This window comes from Meles meles, chromosome 19, assembly GCF_922984935.1.
Source record: "Meles meles chromosome 19, mMelMel3.1 paternal haplotype, whole genome shotgun sequence".
NCBI classification, from domain to species: Eukaryota; Metazoa; Chordata; class Mammalia; order Carnivora; family Mustelidae; genus Meles; species Meles meles.
In genome coordinates this window covers 5,984,672-6,009,696 of record NC_060084.1, presented here as the reverse complement: position 1 = coordinate 6,009,696, position 25,025 = coordinate 5,984,672, and the positions used below count along the sequence as shown (strand labels likewise).

At 44.5% G+C, this 25,025-nt stretch overlaps 1 protein-coding gene across 1 annotated transcript; it reads right to left on the bottom strand.

The window, feature by feature from the left end:
* Positions 1 to 2,280: 2,280 nt before the first annotated feature.
* On the bottom strand, positions 2,281 to 23,443 carry MPHOSPH6 (M-phase phosphoprotein 6). Its single transcript, XM_045988182.1, has 5 exons — positions 23,337 to 23,443; positions 17,484 to 17,596; positions 7,867 to 7,957; positions 3,393 to 3,487; positions 2,281 to 2,979 (listed from the first exon to the last, which is right to left on the bottom strand). Exons 1-5 carry the CDS (start codon positions 23,385 to 23,387, stop codon positions 2,844 to 2,846), a joined length of 486 nt encoding a protein of 161 aa, XP_045844138.1. The 5' UTR covers positions 23,388 to 23,443; the 3' UTR covers positions 2,281 to 2,843.
* Between the last annotated feature and the right edge of the window lie 1,582 nt (positions 23,444 to 25,025).

Genomic DNA, 25,025 nt, shown 5'->3' with positions numbered 1-25,025 from the left:
TTTGGTTGCAAGGAAAGACCAGCCTGGCTCTCAACATTTCTCCAAACTGTGCTATGTAACGGTTCCTTCTGTCATTCGTCTCTGTCTTGTATTTTACCAGAGGCAGCCAGAAGCAGCCTTTGTCCCTTTTAAGATGCTGCCTGCACGTTCCCCAGCCAGATCTTACCAGATGGGACGACTCCTGGAATTCATTTCTGGGAAGAACTGGCCTTGGATGCTTTGTATCTTAATGTTTGACAGAAGTGAGTAGAATGTAGTACCTGGATTAAAGAAGGGAGCAAGTGGTTCATTACAGACTAAGGGTTTTATATTTAAGATCTCCTGCGGAAAACAGTGTATTCTACTTCATTGCTCTTGAGGCTTGAAGATTTTTGAGTTTGTGAATATACGCCTGCAGATAGAATCATCTTGCAAAATCTTTGAGGAGTCTAATATGTTAGGCGGATTCTCAGAAGAGTCACTAAAAATGTTTATGTGAGGTTGGGTAAATAGTAGAACATTTTTATTCAATTCACTAGTATCTATGAAAATACCTATTTTTAATAAATCTCTGCATGAGGAATGTGGGGTTGGAACTAGACAGAGTGAGGCATGGTTCCTGCTTTCAAATTACATAATATTTTATAGAAGGATCTAAATGAGTATGTGATTATATATGGTTGTATCTCAAGTGAGCACTCATTCAATAATTGCTTTTTCAATTTTTTCTTGCTACCATATTCATATGTACATTCTTTAATATTGGATGGCTAATATTGAGAATATCCTATTTAAAAAATTAATCTTTAGTGTTGAACACTGATGGTTAATGTGAATTTAACTCATACCATCTATAAAAAGATTATAAAAAAGGAAATAATTTAAAATATACCACAATAATACTATGTATAGGTAGTGCCGTAGGATTCTGAAAGATTGTTTAAAAAAAGGCTGGTCTTATTTTGGGGCCAGGCTATGTTCTGCCAGTTTCCCAATTCTATTCTTCTGCCTTCCTCTACAGGACATCAGAGAGAGAGTACGGGCTTTGTCAGTAGATTTGGATTCGAGCCCTGGGTCTAGCACTTAAAAGCTGTGTGGCATCGAGTGACTTACTGAAGGTCTCTGTAGCTCGGTTTCCTCATGCGTAAAGCAGAGATGATACTCTATAACCCCTGCCCATAACACAGTGCCTGGCCAAGTGTAAGAACTCAGTGTTCGCTAAGCAAATAAGCATCAGAACTGCCGCTGGCCCTTGGCTCACACTGAAGGGCAGATCCCCTCTGCAGGGCTGTCACAGTGGTGGTGATTCATTTGGAGAATATTTACCAGATCTGCTTCCGCGTTGCTTTATTTTCCTCCAGGTAATATCTTGGTCCGACCATTGTCTGCTCTCTTCTACATTAGGTGCCACATAGGGTCTCCCACGGTCAGGTGAGGGTTTGTGTTTTCTGCTCTTAATGGAGCTCAGGTCCTCTGATACCACTGAATCTAGAATCCGGATACCGTGGAATCCAGGAGCAGAGAGGTGTCAGGTTTGAGGACAGAATCCATCTGACACAGACGTTACACGCGAAGAAGTGACCGATCATCGGGAACAATGATTAGGGTAGAGGTCAGAGGGGGATGTGGGTGTGAGAGCCTGCTGTGAGTGGGAGAGAAGTCACAGTAAGTCACAATCTGCCAGTATTTGCAGACGAGCCTTTCTATTACCTGAATGGTCTTGCTCGATCCTGCCACACTTTTGCAACAATACAGGGCTACCCCTGCTACTCATGGGCAGGCAGAGGTTCTTCCTCATCCATACAATGCTGATGAAGACACTACCAGGAAATATTCAGATTAAATATGCCTTAGGGAAAACAGTGTGACTTTGTACCAGCAAATCTGGGCACTCTTACTTCAGAATGAGTATCCTAAAACCCAGTGTATCTTCTTTCCTGGGAGTAGTAAAAACACAGGGCTCCAAGGAAAAGCAACAAAATATGGAAAGAAACTCTAGGTTATACAAGCGAGCTGCTGGTTTGGAAAGTGGTGACTTCTCTGTGCAAATGATTTCTTTGTCCAAACAGAACTAAACCGGGTACATTTATATGGGTTAATGACTTTCACAGTGATTAAAGTAAGAAACTGATGATTGTTTTTAACCCATAAAAACCAGTATCTTATGGTTCAATTTAACACATTACCATATTCTCAATTAATGACTGGCTTTTTAAAGTTAGCATTTGGATAAAAGTTCCTAATTAGACTAAAACTATTACTTGAAAGCATAAGAGAAGAGAAAAAGTACACGAAAACGTATTTATTACAGAACAATTTTTATTAATAAAAGCCTTAAACAAAACCCCACAATTCCACAAACTAACAATGACCTGGCAGCATGCCAGTACTTTGGGCTGGAGCGGCACGTTGGCTCTTGATGAATTTATATATGATAAGTCCTCATGACATCTGATTCCAAAATATATGGATAAATTGGCTTGGCATGATAAATAATTTAAAGTAAAATATAAACATAAGGGCAACTTAAACACTGCTTTAATTTGTGTATGTCAATTCAAGGTCAGTGACTAGAAAGCTCTATTAAAAAAAAATCTGTGGTCAAAAAGATCTTTAGGAAGAAACCACATACCTCGGTACAGTTGAAGATCGAGGGCTAAAAATCCCGTCCTGAGGAACACCAGTAAGCAAAGGACGTACAACATCCCCCACATGTGTTTCAAAAATGGCATCTTTCCAAAACTGTCTACTTCTTCACAAATAAACATTCTAGTATTAATAATTATAGAGAAACCATCAGAATGAATTCCAAAACACGCTAACTCTCGCGAAGCTTCCCTGAGTTCTGTCTCAAAGTATCTACTTTAATCCTGGGGCTTTAGAAACATCTTCTTTACTTTAACTGTTGGTTTTATGTGTCCATTTTCATCTTCTTCATAACAGGCACGGTCTCTTTTTTTGGCAAACTTTTTTCCAATTGTCCCCACCAAGGTCTCATATCTGTTAAGACGGTAAAGGGCCCAAGTTTAATTAAACAAAAAACAAGGGAGGAGTCAAGACTTGTTGAGAACATCAAACCAAACAACATCGGATAAGAAAAATCAAAAGGATGATTAAAAGTAACCGATTGAAAACTCAAGAACTTTTCTATGGATGATTAAATTCTTCACCGTTTTGTTTTTGCACTATCCTAAATAAAGTGAGATATCTCAAAATATTTAGAAGCAGCACCGGATAAGAGCCCTCAATTGCCTGCCTCTGAAAGGTGTGAACCCCTCCACCCTAGCCAAACGTACAGAAAGCAGAAAGCCATCTTCCCGGTGGGGCGCTCCACGGAAGACTGTGGAAGTGCCCATGGGAAAGCCAGTGAATGCTGGGCCCAGATTATAATGCGGTTCTGAGGTGACTGTTACCTTCTGGCCATTTCTTCATCTGACACATCGAGCTCCACTGCTTCGTCTTCAACTTCTTCCACCTTGTTCTTAGTGTTCATCTGGAGCATTAATTTCTGAAAAATGTAACAATGCTCTCAGGGCTGGAACAGGCTTATGAAAGAAACTGGTATCAGATGTATTTAAAGGTAGAGAAACAGAAGTCAAAATCTACAGGAGTAACCAAAATTTATGAAGGGGTTTAAAAAAAATTTTTTTTAAAGATTTTATTTATTTGACAGAGAGAGATCACAAGTAGGCAGAAAGGCAGGTGGGGGGGGGGTGGCGGGGGAGGGGAAACAGGCTCCCTGCTGAGCAGAGAGCCCGATGCAAGGCTCGATCCCAGGACCCTGAGATCATGACCTGCGCTGAAGGCAGAGGCTTAACCCACTGAGCCACCCCGGCGCCCATGAAGGGGTTCTCTGTGATACTTTCCTCCACAATGTGCCAACTGAAGTCAGCTGTGAATGGAAAAAATAATAAGACAAAGCCCCACAAGATGGGACCTCCTATTAATGAATTTAAATTGTATTTGAGATCGTAAATCTCATTGGTTACTTACAACTAAAGTGGGCACACTGCTAACACACTCTAGTGAGTGAGGGAAAGAAAACTTTCAGATTTCCTTCCAACTTCCCACCTTTGAGCCAAGTGGAAGCAAGCTACATTCAAGAGCAACACTAACTGCAGTTTCTGGTGGCAGCGGAGGGGCAGTGGCAAATTACTGGACAGAAGGACTGGGAGGTGGGCTCGGACATAATGCGGAGGACCGGCCTCATTCTAGAACACGAGGGCGGATAAAGCATTCTACATGATGTCCATGTGCCACAGTCTCACCTCCATTTCTTTTTTTCCACATTATTAACCTTTTCTTGATCGTTACCCCCTGACAAATATCTTTTTTTTTTTTTTAATGTACAAGGCCTTCTTTTTTTAGCAAAGGCAGGATAAGGTAGGGAAAGCAGAAGAGAAACCAGTTTCCATTAGCTTTTCCAACATTTAAAGGACTGAAAAGAAAATAATTCTGGGAATACAAGCTTTGTGAGGGCACAGAATTCGGTTTCCTGCTGCATATCCAGTGCTCCAGAGGCTGATCAACCTCAGGAACAGAGTAAGTCTTTACTGAGGAAATAAACTCCACGCTGGGGGTCACTAAATATACATACAATATTAAAAATATGTTCCTGGGGCTCCTGGGTGGCTCAGGCAGTGAAGTATCCGACTCTTGATTCTGGCTCAGGTCATCTCAGGGTGCTGGGACTGAGCCCCGTGTTGGGCTCTGGCAGTGGGAAGCCTGCTCCAGATTCTTTCTCTCCCTCTCCCTCTGCCCCCTCCTCTCTCTCTCCAATAAATAAATAAATCTTTAAAAAAGGAAGACTTTTATAAAAATGTGTTCCAAGTACATTCTCCTTATAATGAAGTAAGTGCTCTCAAGTTGGGATCTTTTCTTTCTTTTTTAAATTTTTATTATTTTTTATTTCTTTTAAAGATTTTTATTTATTTATTTGACACAGAGAGAGAGATCACAAGTAGGCAGAGAGGCAGGCGGGGGGCGTGGGGGGGAAGCAGGCTCCGCGCTGCGCAGAGAGCCTGATGAGGGGCTCCATCCCAGGACCCTAAGATCATGACCTGAGCCAAAGGCAGAGGCTTAATCCACTGAGTCACCCAGGTGCCCCTCAAGTTGGTATCTTTTCAAAACCAGGTGTATATATACCTAACCCTTCTCATGTTTTGTGACAGCTCAGATCTGCAAGTCAAACAGTTCAAAAACTTTCCCCAGAGCAAACGCGTTCAGCGTTACAGAGGAGCAGTCACGGAAGCCATCTTCTTTTTTTTTTTTTTTTTTTTTAAGATTTTATTTATTTATTTGACAGAGAGAGATCACAAGCAGGCAGAGAGGCAGGCAGAGAGAGTGAGAGGGAAGCAGGCCCCCCGCCGAGCAGAGAGCCCGACGCGGGACTCGATCCCAGGACCCCGAGATCATGACCCGAGCCGAAGGCAGCGACTCAAACCACTGAGCCACCCAGGCGCCCCACGGAAGCCATCTTCTAATAGCCTCCCACATCAGAATCCTTTTCCCCTGACAGGAGACATACCCTGGAGTGCTTGCCTACCCCACCCTAGTCTCTGGGCATCACACACTCATCATCTTTGCTTCCCCCGACTCTCCCTTCAGCCTACAGCCTTCTTTCTCTTCCTAATCCAAAACTTTAAGCAGGCTAAGCCAAGGAAAATACCTATTGTAAACAAACACTTTTAGAGCTGACTTGTGTAAATAGAACACCTTAATTAACATATACCCTCACAAAAGGTGGGGGGGAGAAAACCTATAATCTTTAAATAAACTCTGGCAATTAACTTGGCTAAAACTGTGATTCTCTGGGAGAAGACATTTGCAAACACCTATCAGATAAAGGGCTAGTATCTCAAGTCTATAAAGAGCTTATCAAACTCAACACCCAAAGAACAAATAATCCAATCAAGAGATGGGCTGAGGACATGAACAGACATTTCTGCAAAGAAGACATCCAGATGCCCAACAGACACATGAAAAAGTGCTCCACACCACTCGGCATCAGGGAAATACAAATCAAAACCTCAGTGAGATCCCACCTCAAGCCAGTCAGAATGGCTAAAATTAACAAGTCAGGAAACGACAGATGCTGGCGAGGATGGGGAGAAAGGGGAACCCTCCTGCACTGTTGGTGGGAATGCAAGCTGGTGCAGCCACTCTGGAAAACAGCATGGAGGTTCCTTAAGAAGTTGAAAATAGGGACGCCTGCATGGCTCAGTTGGTTAGGAGACTGCCTTCAGCTCAGGTCATGATCCTGGAGTACTGGGATCAAGTCCCACATCGGTCTTCCTGCTCAGCAGGGAATCTGCTTCTCCCTCTGACTCTTCCCCCTTCTCTCTCTCTCAAATAAATAAATAAAATCTTAAAAAAAAAAAAGTTGAAAATAGAGCTACCCTATGACTCAGCAATTGCACTACTGGGTATTTACCATGTAGTGATCCGAAGGGGCACGTGCACCCGAATGTTTATAGCAGCAGTGTTCACAATATCCAAACTATGGAAAGAACCTAGATGTCCATCAACAGATGAATGGATAAAGAAGATGTGGTATGTATATATACAATGGAATATTATGCAGCCATCAAAAGAAATGAAATCTTGCCATTTGCGATGACGTGGATTGAACTAGAGGGTATTATGCTTAGCGAAATAAGTCAATTGGAGAAAGACAACTATCATATGATCTCCCTGATATGAGGAAGTGGAGAGGCAACATGGGGGGTAGGAAAAGAATAAATGAAACAAGATGGGATCAGGAGGGAAACAAACCATAAGAGACTCTTAATCTCACAAAACAAACAGAGTTGCCGGGGGGAGGGGGGTAGGAACAGGGTGGTGGGGTTATTCACACTGGGGAGCGTATGTGCTATGGTGAGTGCTGTGAAGTGTGTAAGCCTAACAATTCACAGACCTGTACCCCTGGGGCTAATAATACATTATATGTTAATAAAAAATTTAAAAAATTATAAAAAAAAAAACCCAAAAAACAAACTGTGATTCTCTACAGGCATCCTCAGAGAAGTGATTTTCAACCAGGGGTAGTTTTGCTCACCCAGGGGATGTCTGAATATGTTTTTGGTTGTCACAACTGGTGTGTGTGTGTGTGTGTGTGTGTGTGTGTGTGTGCATGTGCACGCTACTGGTATCCAGTGGGCAGAGGCCAGGGATGCTGCTGAACATCTAAAACTGCACGGGGTAGCCCCAGCCTCAAATAATTATCTGGCTCCAGAAGTCAGTGTGCCAGGGCTCAGAAACCCTGGCTTTAAGTGTCAGTTTCTATCAGAAGGCTCCATTTCACTGGTGGAGGACCTGGTAGGACAGTTTCTAGTACACACGCCAGAATTCTAATAAATATTAAACGAACGTCTGTGCGTCTCTACAAACCTGAACCGGGAGAATTCAAATCAATAGCTTAGAAGGTGAATATTTACTTTTCAAACAAACTTTCCAAGAGGTTCATTTAAAAATCTATTTACAAGCCTGGATTAAAACCTGCCCAGTAAAAAGTCAAATTGCTCCATTTTTAAGTAATATTTTTCCATTAGGAAAGATACACATACAGGTGCCACAAAATAATTTTTCATAATAGCATCACATGCACAAAAGCCGGACGTCTCTGTGAAAGAGCAGAGCTGAAACTCTAGCACTCGCAGGGCGCGTCTGGGAGCGTGTGCTGCTCTATGAAATCACCTCCTAAGTCTCCCACAAAACCAGGCTGCAAGGACTGCAATTTCTTTAAATAGCTCCACCAGTATTTCAAGACTTGTTATTTTGTATATAATGAGAAGAAACGGTACCTGGTGGGAAAAAACCGAAACCCAATTATTAGCAGAAAGAATTCAATTGGAAAATTTTAAAATTCGAAGCAATTATATTTAATACCTCAACCTCAGGATTAAATCCTCTGAACGACATTCTTCCGTAGAGAAGATCTTCACATAACAAGAAACTCTGCTCTTCTATTATGAAACACCTAAGTGGGAAAATAAACCTGTATTAATAGCGTGTCTACTTATAGCAAGGCACCACGAATAAAAGTCAACATTTCGAATGAAAAATCGATCTTACTTACGGTCTTTAGTGGAATTGAGTAAAAGTAAGGTAAGACTTTGAACACAGCGGTCAGAATAAAAATTGATTATCTTGGCCAGCAAAGGCATTAGATAACAAGAGCAGGAGCCTGCAGGCACAGCTTCGTCCAAATTACACATTTAATCTGCATAAATGCCTACACAAGGCAGAGACCTAGGCTATTGATAATAAACCTGGATTTTCCTAATCTGAAGCAATTTCCTTGATGATTACATGTCCCAGCCCCGGCCGCCACCTTTCTTATTAAATACCCTGAAACTGGAGTCCCAGGCAGCTTTAAGAGAGTGTACTAGCTGGAGCTCTTAGCTGTGAATGAGTGGGAGTTGACTGAAAGGACACCAGTATCTCACAGGATCACTGGGCAAGCTGGATGAGCAGGAATGGAAAATAGGCAGAGATCAGGGTGGCTAGGTCGTTGACCCAAAACCAAAACCGTGAAAAAAAATCTACCCTAGTAAAAATGACATAAGCTCTGGACAGCAGCCGGCACTGGGAGGCCAGTGGTGCCCCTGAAAGGGAACACAGGTGTGACATTTCAGTCTCGAAGTCTCTGAGACTTAGAGTCATCTGAGACTCCTCCGAGTCACCAGTTTATTATCCCAGTCCCGGGTGAGCATACGTGACTAGAGCCTGGGACGGCAGAACGCGCGGCCATAGAGCACACCAGGGAGTCAACAGCTGGTCTTAGGGCTTCGTGGCAGAAAGCAGACACTAATTCTTGTGTCAACATTCACTCACTCACTCAGACTGTGTGCCAGGCAGTGTTCTAGAAGCTGGAGGGACAGCCACGAGCAAGAGTCTCCGCTCTCACAGAGGTCCCATTCTAGAGCAGCGCCGAATGATACACGGAAGATTTGTATTGTACAGTGAAAAAGAACGAAGCATTTATTTCACTCGTGGCCGTAAGAAAGCAGCTGGAACCCAACTGGCCTCCTACCCATGCCAACGGTAAAGTAGGACTCAGTAGGAAACAATGAACACGTCAAAGCACAGAGCTGTGGTGCCTGAAAGAAAAGAACCAAAGTAAGCTTTCTGACTGAAGGCAATGAATGTCCACCTTCTGCCTGGAAGCGACTTTTAGACCGTGAAGCAGGGAGTGGGGGCCCAAACAGAGCCCAGTTTCACTGAGCTGAAGAGACACACACACTGAAGTTCGGGGCTGCCCGGGGGGCAGAAGTACATGGGTCAAGATACCAGAGAGAGGGAGACACTTAAAGACACCCTGGGGCCCGCATACATGGTCCCCTTGAATGTCGGGCCCCATTCTAGGTTGTCCGCGTGCAGGGAAAGTCCGACAGTGTTAGGGGAAAACAATTTCCAGGGAACAATTAAAGTAAAAAAAATTACGCTCTCAATTCTGTAAGTCTACAGTCAGTTTCACTGGACCAAAATCAAGGTGTTGGCGGGGCCGCGCTCCCTCCAGAGGCAGAGGCTGAAGGAGAGAATTCACTCCTTGCTTCTGCAGACAGAGTCCTGGGCTTGTGACTGCATTACCCTGCCTCCATGGTCACACTGCCTTCTCTTCTATCTCCCTTTGAGAAAGATCTGTGTGATGGTATTTAGGGTCCACCCAGGCAATCCAGAGTAATCTCCCCATCTAAAGATCTTTAACTTAATTACACCAGCAAAGTCGATTTTGCCATATAAACAAACACAGGTTCCAGCGACAAGGACCTGGATATTATTGGGGGACCATTTTCCAGCATACCAAACCTGAGAAAGAAAATTTACTCTAAAACTGTATGTTGAACAAATACAAGACCTTGCACAAGGAGGGTAATGTCCGAGTGTGTCTATCCAGAGTGGAGCAACCTTGCTGAACCCTGTGACACAGAGCAGAAAGCCCACACCTCAGGAGGAGGGATCTCGCGGAAGTCCAGGCTGTCAAACCTACACAAAATAGTTACCAAGCTGACTGGCATGTTAATGACCTGCCTAAGGGAAAATTCAACACTTCATTAAGGAAGACAACAAAATCCCGGCGCTGAACAATGTAATACATAATGTGAAACACTCAGTAAAAAGTTGCTGGTCGTGTAAGGTAGCAGGAAAATGTGGAGGAAAAACAAATCAATAGAAAAAAAAGATGATGGCATTAATAGAAAAGGACTTTAAAACACTTATTATTATTTTTTTTAGATGGGATGGGGTGGGACAGAGGCAGAAATGGGGAGAAAGAGAGAGAAACTTAAGCAGGCTCCAAGCCCAGTGGGGCTTGATTTCCCAAGCCCAAGATCATGACCTAAGTTGAAATCAGGAGCTGGATGCTTAACTGAGCCAGCCAGGAGCCCCTAAAAACAAAAACAGTTATAAATACGTTCAAGGATTTAAAGAAACACAGGAATGTAATGAAGATACAAATAGAGAACCTGAATTAAATTATGGAAACTATGAAAACTGACCAAATAGAAATGTCAACAACAGAAAAAACAGTATTTGAAGAGAAAAATCAGAACAGTCCTTTTATCTATTAAAGAAACTGAATTCATTATTAAGAATCTTTCTACAGAGAAAACTCTAGATCCAGATAGCTTCACTGGTGAATTTTAAAAAATATGTATCTATATCTATCTATGTACATATCTATATCTATCTATTTATTTATTTATTTATTTAAGGACTTTATTTATTTATTTGACACAGAGAGAGACACCACGAGAGAGAGAGAACACAAGCAGGGGCAGTGGGGGAGGGAGTGGCAGGCTTCCCACCAAGCAGGGAGCCAGATTTAGGGCTTCATCCCAGGATCCCAGGATCATGACCGGAGCCGAAAGCAATCACTTAACAACTGAGCCACCCAGGCTCCCCACTGGTGAACTGAAAAAAAAAAAAAGAATTATTTATCTCTTTTGAGAGAGAGAAACAGAGATAGCAAAAGAGATAGCAAGAGAGAGCCTGAGTGGGGAAAAGAGAGAGAAGCTGGCTCCCCACTGAGCAGGGCTCACTCAACACAGGGCTAGATCCAGGATGCTGGGATCATGACCTGAGCTGAAGGCGGATCTTAACTGACTAAGCCAGCCACGTACCCTCTAATAAATAAAATCCTAAAAAAAAAAAAAAAAAAAAAAAAAAGAAGCGTCTGTCTTTGGCTCAGGTCATGATGCCAGCATCCTGGGATCACAGCATTGGGCTCCTTGCCTAGTGGGGAGCCTGCTTCTCCCCCTGCTTGTGCTCTCTCTCTTTCTCTCCCTCTCTGACAAATAAAATATTAAAAAAAAAAGAAATAAGCAGGCCACAAACCTGGAGAACATATTCATAATACGTATATCTGTTAAAGGACCTGTGTTCAGAATATAAAGAACTCTTACCTGTATAGAAGCATATAAGTTTTATTGCAAGAAACAAAACAAAACCCTACAAACACTGAATTCTAGTTAATGATACGCATATCTGCAACTTATTCTGAAATACACAAAAATAAAATGGATTGACAGATGTATAGAGGGATGGATAATTATGCAATATAAGACACTAGAAAAAAGGGAAGCATCTCATTTTTAAAAACAGGCAACAGATTTGAATAGGGACTTCATAAAGGGAGATACGGAAATGCCAGTAAGCACATAAGAGTTCTTTAACATTATTAGTCACCAGGAAAATGCAAATTAAAAATCATAATGAGGGGCGCCTGGGTGGCTCAGTCCTTAAGCGTCTGCCTTTGGCTCAGGTCATGATCCTAGGGTCCTGGGATCAAGTCCCACATCAGGCTCCCTGCTCTGCGGGAAGCCTGCTTCTCCCTCTCCCACTGCCCCTGCTTGTGTTCCCTCTCTGGCTCTCTCTCTCGCTGTCAAATAAGTAAATAGTCTTTTAATAAAAAAATCATAATGAGATACCACTAGAATGACAGAATAGATAAAATTAAAAAGGTAACACCAAACACTGGAAGGACATGGAAAAATGAGAATTACTCTACTTCCTTAGTGAGTCTGTAATAAGACTGTGCAATCACTGTGGAAACCAGCCTGAAAGTTTCTCATAAAGTTACCTCTATGCCAACCTTATGACCCAACAATTCCACTTTTACCGAAGAGGAACTATAAGCGGAAAGAGTTAGGAGTCCCCCCCCCCAAAAAGAAGGACAAAACATAGCACGACACCAGAGAAGTCATTTTAGGCCCCCAGCTGTTTTCAGGGAACTCTCTCTGCAGTTACTTGCTCAAACACACTTCCAGCGCAACTTCCTAGGAGGTCAGAATCACAAAGAAATGCAAAAACTTCAGTAGTTGCACCTGGGTGGCTCAGTGGGTTGAAGCCTCTGCCTTCAGCTCAGGTCATGATCCCAGGATCCTGGGATCGAGCCCCGCATCGGGCTCTCTGCTCGGCGGGGAGCCTGCTTCCTCCTCTCTCTCTGTCTGCCTCTCTGCCTGCTTGTGATCTCTCTCTGTCAAATAAATAAATAAAATCTTTAACAACAACAACAACAACAAAAAAAAAGATTTTAAAGGAACAAAGAGAAAGCAAAAACATTCTACCAGGCCAGGAAAGAGCCTAACCAAATCCGAGACCATTAATCCGTGCTAAGATTCCCTGTGCGATTTCAAAAGTAAGCAAGGGGCACCTGGGTGGCTCAGTCGTTAGGCATCTGCCTTCAGCTCCCGTCATGGTCCTGGGGTGCTGGGATCCGTCCCACATGGGGCTCCCTGTTCAGCGGGGAGCCTGCTTTTCCCACTCCTACTCCCCCTGTTTGTGTTCTCTCTCTCTGTCAAATAAATAAGCAAAATCTTTAAAAAAAAAAAAAAAAAGCAAGCAACACCTTGCATCGGAGCCCAAGACCCGGCCCCATCCATTGTGTACTAGCCCTCAGCGCACTCCCATCAGCCCCTTCCCCTGGAGGGACCCTTACAGTTACAGTGGATTCGGAGTAAAGTTAGCTTCCACCGTCAGAGGAGCACAAGTTTCATTAACGTCACAGGATACATTTACGCAGGCGTGGCTTTTTTTTTCTTCTTCTTCGCAGGCATGTTTTTTAAGTATGCCCACACAACCTCATGTCTGCTTTACCCGTGATGACAAAGCCCCCCTTTCTGAATACTCATTCTAACCCTAAATAAAAGAAACCCACTCACCCTCACTTGGGAGGATCATGGCCTTGAAAGTTATTCTCCAAGATCTCTTTATTTGCTGCAAGAAGTTTCCTTTGTGTGACCACTCTGCGGGTCTGTAGTCCTTATCTGTAACTCGGCAAGGAGTGAACTCGAGTTAGTTCCGCTACAAAATGAAAACAGGATCTATCCAGTTCATTCAAATTCTTTTTATCTAAAGAATCTGTCTTTGGTTGCTGTATGAAAAGTGGTCTGGACGGGCTTCTTGGGTAGCTGACACCTGATCAGCCCAGATCAGAGGCAACGAGGAACACAGCATGGGGCCTGGGGAAGAAGAGCTGTGGGACCAGTCAAAGACCCTCAGAAGGGAGTGGAAGGGCCCATCTGAGAAAGAGTGAGGAGGCCTCCATGACCGGGAAGGAGTGGCAAAAGGGAACACTGGCAGGAAGTCAAAGGTATTTTCGTGGTGCCCCTAAGGTGATGACTTCTTCACTGTGCTGACAGTTACAGAGCGGAGCAAAAGCAATCGTCAGTAAGAGCTCATCTCGGCGTGAATGAAAGTGAGGACACCGTACTATGCTATAGCAGTCACTGCTGGTTCTCCAAGTCTAAAAAAAGGGAAAGAAGCCAGTGAGAATGCTTTTGATGAAGCAGGAGAAAAACGACTAATTTTCATTAATCTCGGCCCGTGATTACACTTCTCAAACATATTCCGCACGCAAAATGGTCTGAGTGCTTCTCAGCATGCACAGTGAGGCATGATGACCATCTCAAGGAAATGCACTTGTGTGATTGAGTTCTGAGTTGAACTAGCCACTTTTTTCGTGGAACATTAAAACTATGGTTCTTCAGACTTGGGTGCTTGGCAAGCGTTTTTCTGAAAATGAATCAAATGAACTTGTCACTTCAAAGGAACAACAGTGCTTGTTGCCAGTTACAAAATTCAAGCTTTCGAGCAATAATGAGAATTCCGAATAGCTTGTGTATGTCATCTTGGGCTTGAAAGCTTCTCAATACTTAGAGGAGATTTTTCTGATGAAACCCACAGTAATATTAATGAATATGGTTTTTGATATCCTATAAGGAAATGAGTTAACATTTAGAAAATCTATACAACTCACTGAACTAATATTTTCCAAATGAGAAATGCATGATGTTATGAAATGATGCCTGGATAAAAGATCTTTTCCAACTATAAGGTAGACTGACGATTATGAAAAATGTACTGATACTGTGAGAGTCCACACTGCAGTTAAAGAAACTACTAGTTACCAGGTTTTGGAATGGTGTAAAAACAATTATCTGAAAAGGTTATTATAATACTCGTCCCCTTTCAATTACATCCCCTATGTAAGGGTGAATTTTTTTTTTTAGTATTTTATTTATTTATTTGATAGAGAGAGAGAGAGATCACAAGCAGGCAGAGGTAGGCACAGCGAGAGGGAGAAGCAGGCTCCCCGCTAAGCAGAGAGCCAGATGCGGGGCTCTATCCCAGGACCCTGAGATCATGACCTGAGCTGAAGACAGAGGCTTTAACCCGCTGAGCCACCCAGGCGCCCCAGGGTGGATTTTCATTATGTGCCTCAACAACAGATACAGCAGGCTGAGTGCAGGACTTGAGAGAACCTAGCCGGGAATGAACCCAACTTCTGTTAATGCCAGACACTAAAAGATGCACAAAAATGTAAGATAAAGCCATTCTTCTCATTAACATTTTTTGGTCTTGAGAAACAGTTATCTTTCTTTTTTTTTTTTTTTTAACACTTTATTTATTTGAAACAGAACAAGAGAGGGAGGGAGCGAGCACAAGCAGGGGGAGCAGCAGACAGAGAGGAAGAAAGGCTCCCCACCGAGCAGGGAGCACAATGTGGGGCTGATTCGAATGTTATACATGGAACGGGTCCTTTGCAGTCTGGAGGCAGGTTTCCTTCCTGTGGGATTCCCTCAGGCTGGCTGCCCTCTTATGAAGGTAGCAGTTCTTGTAAGACGTCTTCCGAATTGGTCACCCCTTTCTCCCCTCGATCGTCTGGGTCCGGAGAGGAAACTACTCCCGCCACACAAGCTATGGGGTACGCACCGTCCCGGGTGGCTTCCCTGCGCCCTGCCCTGTCATACTCTCAAATCACCCCGCTGGGCAGTGTCATCTTCTCCTGCCAGCGACTTACCTAATATCCACGTCTATACACGCACAGGCACTGAACGGTGGCAAAGGTTTATTATTCTGCTAGGGGCTGACTGCTTGTATCCCCCACAAAATATGTATGTTGAAGTATTAACCCCCAGAGATGACTGTATCAGGAGATGAGGCCTTTGGGAAGTGGCTGAAGTCATGAGGGTGGGGCCCTCCTGAATGGGCGTAGTACCTTGCAAAGGAGACTCCACAGAATCCCCTAGACCTCGGGCATCTGGGTGGCAAGGCCGGTTAAGCCTCTGACTCCTGGTTTTGCCTCAGGCTGTGATCTTGGCATCAGGGAGATCAAGCCCTGAGTCAGCTCCATGCTTAGCATGGACTCTGCTCAGACTCTTTCCCCCTCTGCCCCTAACACCACCCCGCTCTCTCTCTCAAATAATAAATAAATAAACTTATTTATTTAAATAAAAAAGAAAAAGAAAAGAAACGAAACCCCTAGCCCCTTTCGCTGGGTGAGGACACAGTGAGAAGGTGCTGGCTATGAACCAGGGAGACAGCCATCACCAAAGCACTACTATGGCGGTCCCTTGATTTTGGATTTCCAACCTCCACAACTATGAGAAATAAATTTGTTTTTGTTTTATTCTTTTAGTAGCTATTATTTATTTTTATTTGTCAGAGAGAGAGAAAGAGAGCGCACGCAGAAGGAGAGGGAGTGGCAGGCAGAGAGAGAAGCAGTCAACCCGTGGAGCAAGGAGCCCGATGCTGGATTCGATCCCAGGACCCCCGGTATCATAACCTGAACCAAAGGTAGAGGTTTAACCAACTGAGCCACCCTGATGACCCTCTATAAGCTACCAAGTCTGTGGTATTTTGATAGCAGCCCAAAAGGATGGAGACAGCTGCCTTCTAGGAAAGGAATCTAAAGGTCATTTTTCTGGGAATATGTTATGTTCGGGGAAAAATACTGAAAACAAGATAGAAACCATCCTGCCTCTCAATAAGTAAAAAAAGAAAAAAAAAGTCTGGAATGCTTTGTGCAAGGTCAGTCAAGGGATAAAATAAAATTATAGGTCCTTACCAGTAATGGTCCCTTCCTACACCACCTGCCCCCAAATCCACACCGTCTCTGGCATTGTCTTCCCCTTCCTCATGGCCATCTTGCTTCCTCTGAGAAGCAGCAGAGAAAAGCAAACAGAGAAGCAAGCAGAGAAAACAAAGTACTTTCCTTCCAGAAAAGATCCAGAGAAGGTCGGCCAAATGAACAAGGGAATACAACATGTTAAAAACAGAACAACAAAAAAAAAAAAATTAGGTACAGGAAGAAAAAACATAAATGTGCCTGAATAAACAGTATCTTCCATCATGTGAGAAAGTTTAAATAATACCACAAAGTTTAAATACCACAGAGCTCACTAAGGCGAGAAAAGTACCAAAGAGAAAGGATAGCTTTAAGAAGAATTTAGATAAAAATCAACGGATGATATGAATCTACCACTTCTTTATGCAAAATTATTCTGGAGCGCCAACCACGCGCTGGAAGAAGAATGGTCTAGTATGGTATCCCCGCATGAGGCACAACCAGGTGGCTGACTCTGGGCAAGCTACTCTCTCAAGCTTCAGATTCCTCAGGTATAAAATGGTTGGAATGACAGCAGCCAGTTCCCAAGTCTGCTCTGAGGATTAAATAATTAAGAGATTTAAGCTGCTGAGCTCAGTTCTTGGCACATGCTATCGACTCAATAAATGTCAGCTAAGATGATTGGTATTAAAAGCAGTAAAAATTTAAAAAAAAAAAAGAAAAAAAAGAAAAGAAACACACCGCAAACTCTTAACTTGCTTTTTAGAAGCTCAACCTAACGAAGAACTCTATTATTCAAACAAAACTGGAGAGGCCTAAAGTACACACCTTCCAACTTAATCCTTAAACTTGTGACAGGGAGCACACCCAGATTCTCATAAAACACTCCCCAGTTATTACCAGAGACGAGCGGCTAGATTCCTTTGTTCAACATAAAAAAAAAGGAGTGTTGTAAATGATGGCCAGTAAAAATGTATCAATCCAAGTAGAACTTATACAGATTAACAATTTTAGAAAACTATTTGCAAAGCTAATTCAAGAAACAGAACAGATACCATTTTACAAGATTTGTGCCACTGGAATGAACCCCATTTACAGGGATTTCCCTCTGAAGGCCCAAAGCATCATTTAATATAATTTCCAATTAACTTACTCTTTTTCTTTAAGCTCTGGCAAATCCAAATACCAATGCTCTTCGCTAATGATTTTCTTTTCTTCCTCTTCTAGTTGCTTCTTGGTCTCCGAGTCCAAGCCCCTTTGCATGAACTGTCAAAACAAAACCAGATCAGTGTCAGAGCTGGTTTTCTCACGTAGAGTTGAGAAAAACTCACATAACTTTATTCCTCCACATGCTTTCCCTCATTTCTCCAGGAATGCCATCTCAGCGGGGAAGGTGGAGGCCCCGGGACCAAGGCAGCTTAGCTCTGCCCTTGACAATGTCACACCAGACTAGCAGGGAAGCCCCTTAGAGCACACGAAAAAGAAATGTGGACTGCCTTCAGAAGACTTTGGAAAGATCTTTTCCGTACTTCAGTTCGTCTATTTTAATAAAAACAAACAGTAAAAAACTGCATTCAGTTAGTAGCTCATCAATATTTCAGTTTTACACAGTAATCAGTGGGGAAGGGCTAAGACAAAAGACACAGATGAGGCCAGGCAGGTAGAGCTGGAAAGTGAGAGGAGCAGAAAGAGGGGGCAGAGACTCAATACTTTCCAAATCGCTGGATGACCCGCCGGAGCCCGCTGGTCTCTGCACCTGCTTATCTTGGTCTGGAATGCCTTTTCTCATGCTCCTCTACCTGGACAACTCCTAGCAATTCTGATACACAGGAAAAGCTACTCCATCTCTGACACCTGCAAGCCAAACTGGCATTTCTCTCCTAGATCCTTCCTAGGACATCCTCAAGCAGTCTCACTGCACCTTAATGTTTTGAGCATCTGTCTCTTCTGAAGACCTTGAGGGCAGGGACTTTGTCTAGATGATCTGCTTCCTCAGTTTCAGCATGACGAATGATATGCAGTAAGGGGTCTGTAAACACAGACCGAAGCAAAGCTGTATCCATAAGCCTGCTCTTCGTGAATATTTGTCCCCTGAAAGGCAGACCACCTCTATGGCTGCTCTTTATTCTAAAAAGTGCAGAAGCTCAATTTGAAATAGGCCAGTAGAAAATGAGCAGTCCAGCGGCTAGCCGCTTCCCTCCAGAAACAGTATTTCCTCAGGGAACCAGTGAACACAGCAAAATGATAAAGTATTAATAAGGGAAAAAAATAAATTCAGAAAACATCTAGGAGACTCTGGAAGTTAAGTCTAGAATTCCACTAGTTTCCAGTTATCCCTCTTTCTTTCCTTGTCCAAGCTCTATACTACTTTTCCCTCCATTCCAACACTTCCAAAAATACAAGCATTTTTCAGCACAAGAGCTTTACCAATGAGGACGAAACGAAATGACGAAACTTGAAAAAATTTGCAAACAAAATACAGTGATAATACCCAGTTCTGATGAGGAACTGGTGAGATTGGATCACTCATATATTGCTGGTGGGAATATAAAATGGTACAACCTCTGTAGAAAATAGCTTGACAGTTTCTTATCCAACTAAATATGCACTTACCATACAACCCGGCAATCGTCCTCTTGGACATCTATCTCCGAGAAATGAAAACTTATGTTCACTCAAAAACTCATACAGGCATGTTCACAGCAGCTCTATTTGTTAATAGCCAAACACGGAAAACAACCAAAATACTCTTCAGCAGGGGGATGATTAAGTCCTATGATAGTTCCAGAGCATGGAATACTAGTCAGCAAATAAATAAATAAATAAATAAATAAATAAATAAATAAAAAAGGAAAGAGCTATTGATACTCAACAACTTAGATGGAGTTCAAGTGAATTATGCTGAGTGAAAAAAAAAGCCAGTCTCAAAAGGTTACATTTTGTACAATTCCATTTACAGAACATCTTTAAGATAACAAAAGTACAGGAATGGAGAACAGATTTCCCAGAGCTTAAGGACAGCAGAAAAGACTTGGTGTGGCTACAAATGGAGAGGCTGAGGGAACCCCACGGTGATGGAACAGTTCTGTATCTTGAATGTGGCGGTAGTTACATAAATCTGTACATGATAAGCTGTATGGAAAGATCACACACTCACACACACACACACACACACACACACACACACACACCCGTAAAATGGTGACATAAAATGGTGGCTATGTGGATTTCCTGGCTTTGCACCGTACTCTAGTGATAAAAGAGAGGGAGTAAAGGGTACATAGGATCGCCCTGTACATTTTTTGCAACTTCCTGTAAATCCATCATTATTTTAAATAAATGTAAAGGAAATGTCTGCACTCTACCTAAAGTCTTTTGTAGTCTTCACCCCTTTGCCTGTGTCTCTATCCTCACCCAGGAAAGAACTGGCAGTTTCTGGAATGCACACCCTGTATTTCCCTATCCTTCTGCCTCTGCTACTCAACATCATGTTTCCGTTTTCTACGTGGCAAAATATCCACTTGTAAAGGCCCAGAGCACATGCCCTTTGGGCCTTCCCTGACTGTTGTTTGGTAAAGCTCTTCACAGACCTGTTCCCATAAAAGAACATCTTTCCCTGCATCTAAGAGTCTTATAAACACTGGCTTATTATTCAGTATGCTGCTTCTGTGTCTCCCAAAAGACAGAGATTCTGAAACGGCAGGCCATGTCTCTTGTTCGTCTTTTATTGCTAGCACTGAGGCTGCAGGTGGTATACAAGAGTTCAGTAAAGTTCTCTGAGGGGCACCCAGGTGGCTCAGTCTGTTAAGCAGCTGCCTTCAGCTCAGGTCAGCCAGCGGGTCAGCCAGTATCAGGCAGGCTCCCTGCTTAGGGGAGAGCCTGCTTCTCCCTCTCTCTCTGCTGCTCCCCCTGCTTGTGCGTTCTCTCTCTTTCTCTGTGTCAAATAATAAATAAATAAAAAATCTTAAAAAAATAAATAAAAAAATAAAGGTTCTCTGAATGTAAATCCAGACTTAAAGTCTTATTCTCCCAGGCTCTCGTTCTTGGATGGTTCTCTTTAAACCCAGATGCCTCACTTCGTAACTTATATTCTTGGAGACACAACTCACCAATCCTACCCACCTGCCTTTTTATCTCCTATTTTTAGTCAAGTAGATATTATCTACGGCATACAAAATAGCTATATATGTGTGTATGTGTGCACACATGCGTGTGTATTGTTTATACACAGAAGCTGGAACACCCTGAGAATATGAATCAAGAGACTCCAAACTTAGGTAGCAATCCAATTCTCCTGACTCTACAGCATTTAAAAACTCTCTCTTAAAGCTCAGTGATTTGGCTTTGCTCACAAGTGAGGGCCTATAGGAGGTCTCACAAATTACAGTGCTTAGGCTGGACATCAATTAATGTCAATAAAGTTTTATTGGAACAAAGATATGCTCATTTGGTTCTGAGGTACAATGGCAGGGGTAAGTAGGTGCAACGGTGGTTGTTTGGCCCACAAGCCTGTCCCCCTTGCAGAAGTTGTTTACCAACTCTTGTCTTAAGAGCCCTCAAAGAGATTTAAGCACAAATATGCCCTCTCTACAATCATTTCATCACACCGGCAGAAATGCTACCTACATCCTTCACTTTCTGCTTCCCAGCAGGATCAGTCTAGACCGCAAAGGTGACCAAGTCAGAGGATTTCGGGTATGCGTGAAAACAAATGTAACAGTATTAAATCCTCAGCTCTTTCACTCTTGCTCTATACTGAGCTCTGGCTGAACAGCTACGCGGGATACGGCAACCTAATATAGCTGCTCCATTCATCCTCACAGGACACTTCCCTCTGTCTGTACATATACTAACTCCTGCTATCCCACCAATAAGTTCTTTCTCATCCATGACTGAAGCTACTAACTCAACTAGAAAAACTGTGTAATTTCTCCCCCCTCTCCTTTGCTTTCAAAATCCTATTGAGTCTTCCCCACACTGGGATAGGGGCTGATGCTTTTTTTTAAGGTAACTTCTCCTTTTTTTTTTTTTTTTAAAGATTTTATTTATTTATTTGACAGAGAGAGATCACAAGTAGGCAGAGAGGCAGGCAGAGAGAGAGGAGGAAGCAGGCTCCCCACAGAGCAGAGAGCCCGATGCGGGGCTCGATCCCAGGACCCTGAGATCATGACCTGAGCCGAAGGCAGCGGCTTAATCCACTGAGCCACCCAGGCGCCCCAACTTCTCCTTTCTTAACTCTTGAGTCAGATCTTTGGTCTGAGTCCTAGCTAATCACACAGCACATCTTCAGCTGATGTGCCTGCTTCGCCAATCCACTCTACTTCTCTGATTACAAACCGTGGGTCAAAAGAAGACTCTGTTCAGTAAAAATTCAAATTTTAGAATTTGAAGTTTAGAAATTTAGAAGTTTAGAAATTGAAGTTTAGAAACTTCAAGTTATATGACTTACCCTCCCTCACTCACCCTGTTCATCCCTAGTTACACCCTGGCTCAACTCCAAATCTGGCACATGCAACATTTGCTCTCCAATCTTTCCAAATAGTATGCCTTGCTTCCTTTTTTTTCTGGAAATTCCCCCTAAACATGATATCTAACACTGTGCTGTAGTGTTTAGTGACAAGCAGTACAGAACATCAGTTAAGGGGCAGTGCTTTGGAGCCAGACTGCCTGAGTTTGGTTCTGTCTACACTACTGGTTAGATTGTGCAATTTTGGGCAAGCTACCTTCTTGCCTGTTTCAGTGCTTCAGCTACAAGAGTGGTGTAATAACTTACCTGCCTCACAGTGATCAGGCGGATATCAGGGCTGGTATATGCAGAGCCCTTAGAACAGCTGTCTGGCACACAGCAGAAACTGTAAATGTTTGCTATTATTATTATTATTATTATTCAAGTTTTTTTTTTTTTTTTAAAGATTTTATTTATTTACTTGACAGAAAGAGGTCACAAGTAGGCAGAGAGGTAGGCAGAGAGAGAGAGGGAAGCAGGCCCCCTGCTGAGCAGAGAGCCCGATGCGGGACTCGATCCCAGGACCCTGAGATCATGACCTGAGCCGAAGGCAGCGGCTTAACCCACTGAGCCACCCAGGCGCCCCTATTATTCAAGTTTTTAAGGCCTGGTTGTTTCCCCTGTTTTAACTCCTGTATTCTTTTTTTTATCTACCCTTGTCTTTTTTGTTTGTTTCCCCCACTTTGAAATTATTTGTTAAATTGATTCAGTTTCGAATCTAAAAATCAATTTTCCTTAAAGTCGATGACATTTACCGTAACTGTTCGAATTCTATTCCCACCGACATTGCGATCAGATTATCAGAACTTCTAGTTTAGTCTTTCTGACTGCAATTTCGTCCCTTGTCAGGTCTTTCTTTCACCAGTGTATTCTCCACGCAGTTACAGAAACCTTGAAAATTAAGGACAGCTAAGACGCTGTTACCCGTGCTCATCGCTTCTCCGTGTTCACAAGATAAAGAAAAAAAAAATCCTTAATCTGGCCTCAAATTCCTCACTTGTGGCCACTGGCTACTTTTCCACTTTTTGCTACCTGCCTTCCAGACACAGCGGATTATCTTTAGTTCTTGGAAATACCAAGATTTCCAAAATCCAAGAAACTCAAGGGTTTCTTGAGTTTTGGTCTCAGACTCGGCTGCACCCCTCCCCCCCGCCCACTTATCCTTCAATCTCTACTTCGGGGCCACTTCCCGCAGGAGCCAAGTAAATTCCCGGCACTACGGCGCTCCGAGCATCACGGCACTCGGTGCCATGGCATCCTGCTTGCTTACGTGTCTCTCTTTCCTATCCCACCGCAGGGTTTATGAGGGAATCTGCCGGATTTATAACCCAGTTCCCAGTGCCCGAGGCAGAGCAAGCGGTAAGTAAATGAATGAATGTCCGAGCTGGAGGCCCTCCGTGGCTTCCCTGGTGCCCCCGCGCGTCTGCCGCCAAGGCCCCGGCCAGGTCCTGAAGCCCAGGTACCCTTGCTGCCCGGCCCGCCTCCCTGGCGTCCCCGCACCTTCATGCGCAGCAGGTTCTTGGACAATTTCGTCTTGCGCTCGGCCGCCATGTTGGCTCCCGCTCGGAGCCGCGCGCCACTACCAGCCCCCGCTGCGCACGCGCACTGCTGCGTGCGTCCTGGCGTCGTCTCACGCAGCTCACGTCGCCCCGCCCCCTTAGCCACCCCCGTGTCTCGCGCTTTCGCGCGTCCCGGGATTTCCGCGCGTCGCTGCAGCGCTCGCCTCACGGAGGAGCTCGGGGTAAGGACACGGCCGCCCACGCAGGGGCGACTTGACGTGGGGGAGGGAAACGTCTAAAGACGCCTCAGTGGGAGGAGGCCCGAGTTCTGGCCCCTGGGAGCGGCCGGTGGCGAGTGTCGTCGCGCGTCGCCGGCCGGGTCGAGCCGCTGAGACCTCTGGATGCTCGCCCCACTGTCCCGGCTGGACTGCGTCTGTCACGCGTTTCCATCGCGGACGGCGGGCTTCCCGGGCCCCGCACCCCGGCCCGCGTAACCGTTCCTCTGACGCTGAGGACACTGACGCTGGGGAAGGCTGCTCCGCTGGCCTGGGAGTCGGAGGGAGGGGGCGGGTGCGGACCCAGGCAGTCCGGGCTCCGGAAATGCGACGGAAGGCCCTGCTGGAGTCACCCTTCGCCTCTGTGCGTGAGCGCGCGGTGGAACGCCCGGGACGGACTCACAGGCGGAGAACGGGCGGCCACGCGTCCCAAAGGACATGGAGGACAGAAGCCTCAGTGCTGCGCGGCCCACCCGAAGACGAGGTCCTCACGGTTCGCAGGAAAGCCCCGGGCCGGACGCCCCACGCGTGTTCTTGGCGCCTGCTGCCTCGCCTGCGTGGTTTTACCTACACGTGCTTACAGCTCGGGACACCGTGCTGTTGTCATCGTGTCTTAGGGACCCTGAGGCCTAGGGAGGGGGGTTAAGGCACTTAACCGGCGTTTGCACAGCTGGTAAGTGTGAGAGCCCAGAGTCAGAAAACTTGGTGGAAACACACACACACACACACACACACACACACACACAAAACCAAAGCAAACCATGGCCCTGGCCCGGCACGGTTTCCCAGTGGAGTCCATAAAGTCACTGTGATGCGGTAAGTGGTTGAAGCTCATTCGTAGCTGAGCGTGAGGCAGTGGGCTGCCGCCGAGCCTGAAGACACGCGACCTCCCTTTCCTGCAGCTGACCTTACTGGCGAGTGCCAGGGAAGAAGAGAAGTGATGATGTGATAGAGTGACCCGTAGGGTAACTTTGGGTGCGGTGGTCCAGGCTGGCTCCCGTCCCCACGACAGTGCTCAGTAAAGCTTAAAAGTTGAGAAAAACCTCTTCCAGGAAGAGTTGGAGACAGGGTGTTCTGAGAAGAAGGGATAGCAACCGAAAGGCCCTGGAATGAGAGCAAGACAAGAGTTGTCATCGTTTTCCAGTGGGGCAATAGAGGTAATCCTGTTTGGGTTGAATTGTGTCCCTCCAAAATTCATCCGAGTTTGGTTGTGGAATGTGACCGTATTTGCAGGTAGGGCCCTTAAAGAAGGGCTTAAGTTAAAGCAAGGCCCTTAGTGTAGGTCCTCTTGCAGTCTGCTGGTGTCTCTGTAAGAAGAAGGAATTGGACACACAAAGAGACCCCAGGGTTGCATGCATCCGGAGGGAGCACTGCGAGGACATAGAAAGTGGCCATCTGCACACAAGGAGAGTGAC

Excerpts from the sequence above, each read along its gene's own strand:
- MPHOSPH6 (XM_045988182.1), bottom strand. The coding sequence starts at position 23,387 with ATGGCGGCCGAGCGCAAGACGAAATTGTCCAAGAACCTGCTGCGCATG. Across the intron at positions 7,958-17,483 it reads CCAGAGCTTAAAGAAAAAGA|GTGTTTCATAATAGAAGAGC; the intron begins GTAAGTTAATTG and ends TTTCCCACTTAG. Across the intron at positions 3,488-7,866 it reads GATTTAATCCTGAGGTTGAG|AAATTAATGCTCCAGATGAA; the intron begins GTATTAAATATA and ends TACATTTTTCAG.